The sequence below is a fragment of the Raphanus sativus genome, unplaced genomic scaffold (genome assembly GCF_000801105.2).
Source record: "Raphanus sativus cultivar WK10039 unplaced genomic scaffold, ASM80110v3 Scaffold4550, whole genome shotgun sequence".
In the NCBI taxonomy this organism is placed as follows: Eukaryota; Viridiplantae; Streptophyta; class Magnoliopsida; order Brassicales; family Brassicaceae; genus Raphanus; species Raphanus sativus.
In genome coordinates this window covers 1-5403 of record NW_026619852.1, presented here as the reverse complement: position 1 = coordinate 5403, position 5403 = coordinate 1, and the positions used below count along the sequence as shown (strand labels likewise).

Sequence of the window (5403 nt, the reverse complement as noted above, 5' to 3'; positions counted from 1 at the left end):
AAATGACAAGTTTCTATTGGTGGGTGAACCTAAAGGTTCACCCTAGGGGGTGAACCCAAGAAAAACTCTTGATTATTGGTGTATATAAACACGCCAGCCAGACTTGGAATACAATTTGTTTTATTTGGTTAATACGGAAATATTATTTTCGTAAACAATTTGTTTTGTTTTATTTGTGCTTGGTTACTAAATGATTATATATTAATTCATAGTTGTAAAATTTTATGCAGGGTTTCCTCGTCAACCAGAAAAACCATTACTCCTACCTGAACAACCGCTCCTATCCGCCGGAGACCTATTATGGCTGATCGGAACTCCCACAGCTCAAAAAGGACGATTCAAGTTTTGGCAAAGAACCCTAAAAAGAGCAAAACATCTCCGGTGGATCTTAGTAAACTCCTTCAAAGACGAATATGAAAGTGAAATGACTAATCACGGAAATAACGGTCGAAACTCTCAAATCCTTTACGTTGGTCCATTGCACGACCAAGCAACAAGTGTTAAAACTTTAACCAAAAGCCCTACTTTCTGGGAAGAAGACAGATCTTGTCTTGGTTGGCTCCAAGAACAGAAGCCAAACTCAGTCATCTATATATCATTTGGAAGCTGGGTTTCTCCAATAGGAGAATCAAAAATTCGTATGTTAGCATTGGCGTTGGAAGCATCAGGAAGACCTTTCCTTTGGGCGCTAAACCGGGTGTGGCAGGAGGGATTGCCACCAGGGTTCGTGCATAGAGTCACCATAGCTAAGAATCTAGGAAGGATTGTGCCGTGGGCGCCGCAGACAGAAGTTCTTAAAAACGACTCAGTGGGTTGTTTCGTGACTCACTGTGGCTGGAACTCGACCATGGAGGTACATAAGAAAACCTAATTAAATTTCCATGAATGTCCGTCATATACTACATTGCATATAGTTATCTCCGAGACATAGTTTGTTTTTCTATATAGTTTATATTGTGTTTTAGAGATCACATATACTACGTTACGTATAGTTATAGTCTATAACTTATAGACATATACCACGTTACATATGATATAGTTATCTCCATGAACTCGACGCTAATTGATTGAAAAAATATAATAGGCGGTGGCAAGTTATCGGAGGCTGGTGTGTTATCCAGTAGCAGGAGACCAGTTCGTGAACTGTAAATACATCGTGGACGTGTGGAAGATCGGGGTGAGAATGAGTGGTTTCGGAGAGGAGGAGGTTGGAGTTGGACTAAGAAAAGTTATGGAGGATAAAGAGATAGGTGAGAGATTGAAGAAGCTGAGACATAAAGCAATGGGGAACGAAACGCGTTTGTATTCGGACAAAATGTTTACCCTTTTTAAGGATGAGATAAAATGAGATGTGCATTGAGATGTAATTTAACCTAATGATTTTTTTTGCCATTGAATGTGGCTTCCATAAGACTGATACATGCAATACATACGCTTTCTCCTTTATAATGTTTGATATTTTGTTTGGATAGAAATTTTTCAAATTTTCCCCAAAAAATCTAACATTTTGAAAAAAGTATCGCTTAAAATATAATTTAAAGTTAATTTATTTAAATATATATAAATAAGTAGAATGTAATTAACTATATGTTGATAAAGTTAGAGTTACTTAGAAAATATTTTATAAATTGTAAAACAACAACAGAAATTTTATTTAATGGAGTCTTTCAACTTTTTTGGTGGTAATTTCTCTAATGAGAGTACTCTTTTTTTACATTCCTTATTATTAATTTTTTTCTATTTTTTGGTTTGTTTTAACTTTCTAGATATATCTGAATAAAACATTCAGAACAACTCCAGTAAGGCCAGTTTTCAAAAAAAAAAAAACTCCAGTACGATTCTAGTTGTAATAAAAACATACAAAAGTTTTGACATTTTCTTTGACCGCCAAAGAAGACGAAAACGAGTCTTTGACAAAATCACAAAGGAGAAGAAAAAAAAGAATCCTTTTTGTTTGCTTCTGCACAGAATCTTCATTTTAGCTTCTTCCTCTCCCTCTGCTTCTCTTTCTCTCTTTTCTTCCACGACTCCTCTTCCCTCTTTGCTTCGATTTTGGTGAAATTGAGCTGAGAATATCTGTCGGCATAGGTATTTTGTTCTTTTTTAAAGTAATTAATCTGAATTTTGCGTTCGCTGTTCGAAATCGAGATGGGATCAATTTTAGGGCTTTCAATCAAGATCGCTGCTTTGGCGCTAGTTTGAACTTGGGTTAGTTGAATGAGTGTGGATCCTTCCTTCATCTAATTACGTGTGATTGAACCGGAAAGTATCATCCTTTGTTATAGATTGTAAACATTTAAGGTTGAATCTTAAACAGTAGCAACATTTTGATTAGGGTTTGGCTTTAGAGATCCATAACAAAGCTTTTGTTAAGCCTTTCATACTGATTATACATACTCTCTTTTGTCTTGCTTCCTAGTTTCGTATTTTAGAGTAGAATCCAATCACCAATGGATCATGAACACAATAGGAATCCATTTGCAAGTGCAAGTGCAAGTGGAAGTGGAAGAGCAGGGGGAGGAAGTACAAGTGCGAGCTCAAACTCGAGCTTTAGTAGCAGCGTGGCGGATACAGAGGATGATCAAACCATTGCACGTATATTAGCTGAAGATGAGAGCTTAAGAAGAAGAGAGGGCATGCTTGGGAAGAGACTCTCTCATTTAGATTCTATCCCTGTAATGATTAAAAAAGCTTCTCTTTTCCACCTAATATACTTCATTAAATAAGTCGATGAGCTGTTCATAGTAACTTTTTTTACTTTGTATTTGGCAGCACACTCCTCGGATTAACACTAAAATACCTGATGTAAATGATGCAACATTAGACCATGAGCTCCTCTCTGTGAGGTTCTCTTATTCTTCTTTTATCAATATTTTGCTTTTATTGTCTTTTCCTTTCATTTGATTGATTAGATTATTCATTAGCCATTTTCTTCTGCTTCAGGTTGGCCACATATGGGTTAGCTGAACTACAGATGGAGGGGGATGGAAATTGCCAGGTAAGGAACATCCTTGTTTGGACTCTTCAAAAGAATATTTCATCATATGTTATATATACTTGATTGGCAGTTCCGAGCTCTGGCAGACCAGCTTTTTGGCAATCCAGATTACCATAAGCATGTAAGGAAGCATATTGTAAAGCAGGTACTCTCTAAGAACCAACCTTAGTGCAAACTCTGTTTCTGTGTTTCATCTTTCTTTGATGACTTGCTTTGCAATCTTTGGCTTTAGCACTTGCGGCTCATTTCCAATCAAAACACTAGTTTCCTTAGGACTTGTGAACTCCTTTGGACTTGGTTTCTCTCAAACTTGTTGGGCTACATACGTTGTTACTTCCCATTATTTTGACTTAGCATGTGGTTTTTTTTTAACAGTTGAAAGAGCAACGGAAGTTATACGAAGGATATGTGCCGATGAAATACAGACACTACACCAGGAAGATGAAAAAGTGAGTCATCTTTGTTTTCTTCTTTTGTTTTTTCTAAAAACTATTATCTGATTCATTCTCTTTTTTTGTTGCCAATGAATTTTGGAATGGGAATAGATCGGGTGAATGGGGAGATCACGTTACTCTTCAAGCTGCTGCAGATCGTGTAAGTTTTTTTTTTTTTTTTCTAAAGAAGAAATATCATGTTTTGAGTTTACTACAAGACTAGATCACTTTTACTTGCCAGACATTGTGTCTTGTCTTGAGCAACCGCATCTTGCAAATTTCGCACCTTTTACCTTGAATGACTGACTCAAGAGCATTACTGCAGTTCGACGCTAAGATCTGCTTACTCACATCATTTCGGGAACAATCCTACATCGAGATACTTCCTCATAACAAGAACCCTCTTCGTGGTACTAACTCTCTCTCTTTCTCTTTCTGCCTTGAAGCTCTCTTAGTCAACCTTGCTAGGTCCTCCCTTAAATGAATCCTTTTACTCTTCTGCAGAGGCTTGGCTTAGCTTCTGGAGCGAAGTGCATTACAATTCGCTTTACTCTAGTGGAGGTCAAAAAATAAAAAACACTCACTATCTTCCATAAACTCTGCTTTTCAAAGTCATTTATCATCATCACTAGTTAGGCTCCATGGCTTCTCTGAATCTAAATCTCCTATTGGTACTTGGTCTTGCAGATGTTCCCACAAGAAAACCCAGGAGGAAGCATTGGCTCTTCTAGGATTCGATTCAGATTTGTATATTCATATATATGTAATATGTATAATAATATCCTTCTCATATTGTGTGTGAACTTCCTACTTTAACCTCACTCTGTTGTATCATTGGTTCCCTCTCAACACTTGAAATTTCTGAATCATAATGAAAGACAACTAAGTAACAGCAAAAAGAGTTTAAAAAAGGGGACCATGATGAGATTAATTTGAATGGACCTGATGATGTACATTCACATGGAGTCATGGACCAAATAACGTGTCATGTATTATATAAGTCTTAATTCATTTTAAAAGATTTTATATTTGATTTGAGTTTCAAACAAGTAACTAAAGCAATGGCTGTTAAATCACAAGAATAAAAGAATCGAACAGGAGAGCATCATTTGCTTTGACTCATAGAATAGAAGGCATCTTTTCTAGGCAGAATCAAAGAGGTATGTCCTCTCTCTGTATATAATGCAGTTTTGTGGTCGTGCATGAGAGGTTCTCTTCTCTCTAGTATGCTTACTATTGATTCGTTTATGGTGCTCGCGTGTGTTGAAGTTAGATTATTACCTTCCGCCTCTGGTAAAACTGTAAGATTTTATAACATGTGAATCATGTTAAACATGAATGAAAAAAACTATGAGTGATGATGAAATAAACTTACAACCGCGATTTTGAACAAGAAAACTTCAAATAATATTTGAAAATTCATATTTTCCAAAACTCAAGTAAAGATATGGGTTTTTAATTTATTACATAATTAAAATCATGAGATATGTTTCTAAAACAGAAAAAAATGATATTGATTGACTACTCCTAAATTTTGTAAAAATCCAAGAAAACAATTAGGTACATAGGATTTATGTATATTTTTTAACCACTCAATGGTTTTTTTTTTTTGAACAACTGTATGCATAACTCATTTAAGACTATTTGTATCTCAATGGAACAGAATTGGGAAGTGAAATAAAAAAAAAAAAAAAGCCCTCTCCCATTGGCTTACTCCTTCTTCTCCATTCTCTCTCTCCCTCTCTGGCGGAGAGAAAGAAAGATCTTTCCTTGCAAGTTCACTTGCGTGTCTCTCGTCTCTTAGGAAATTGAAAACCCTAGGAGCCTCAATTCCTCTTTTAACTCCAACCCCCTTCTCTTATCCTCTGATTTCTAAAGTTTTCTCTGCTCCTCCTCTAATCGTGGATCATGGAGAGATCCGATTCCAGGGATTTTCACAACTTTGTTCGCGCTTCCTCAGGTCTCTCTCTC

The 5403-nt window shown here is 36.2% G+C and overlaps 2 protein-coding genes across 4 annotated transcripts; both read left to right on the top strand.

Moving 5' to 3' along the window:
* Positions 1-205: 205 nt before the first annotated feature.
* LOC130507451 (UDP-glycosyltransferase 82A1-like) lies at positions 206-927 on the top strand (the record flags this gene model as incomplete). The annotated part of the gene is made up of 1 exon (XM_057002168.1): positions 206-927. A coding segment is annotated over one exon (666 nt), but the record flags the coding sequence as incomplete, so codon positions are not given.
* A 947-nt stretch (positions 928-1874) lies between these two features.
* LOC130507452 (OVARIAN TUMOR DOMAIN-containing deubiquitinating enzyme 11) lies at positions 1875-4266 on the top strand. Of its 3 annotated transcripts, none has more exons than XM_057002172.1 (10): positions 1877-2088; positions 2471-2675; positions 2773-2846; positions 2944-2998; positions 3069-3143; positions 3374-3447; positions 3544-3592; positions 3758-3842; positions 3937-3993; positions 4120-4266. In XM_057002172.1, exons 2-10 carry the CDS (start codon positions 2637-2639, stop codon positions 4161-4163), a joined length of 552 nt encoding a protein of 183 aa, XP_056858152.1. In that variant the 5' UTR covers positions 1877-2088; positions 2471-2636; the 3' UTR covers positions 4164-4266. The 3 variants fall into 3 exon arrangements, with proteins under 3 accessions (XP_056858151.1, XP_056858152.1, XP_056858149.1); XM_057002169.1 differs by having other exon boundaries at positions 1878-2088; positions 2420-2675; XM_057002171.1 differs by lacking the exons at positions 3937-3993; positions 4120-4266 and having other exon boundaries at positions 1875-2088; positions 2420-2675; positions 3674-3782.
* Positions 4267-5403: the final 1137 nt, after the last annotated feature.

Coding starts and splice junctions, on each gene's coding strand:
- LOC130507452 (XM_057002169.1), top strand. CDS start 2,451: ATGGATCATGAACACAATAGGAATCCATTTGCAAGTGCAAGTGCAAGT. Junction 3,144..3,373: donor GGAAGCATATTGTAAAGCAG/GTACTCTCTAAG, acceptor TTTTTTTAACAG/TTGAAAGAGCAACGGAAGTT. Junction 3,448..3,543: donor TACACCAGGAAGATGAAAAA/GTGAGTCATCTT, acceptor GAATGGGAATAG/ATCGGGTGAATGGGGAGATC.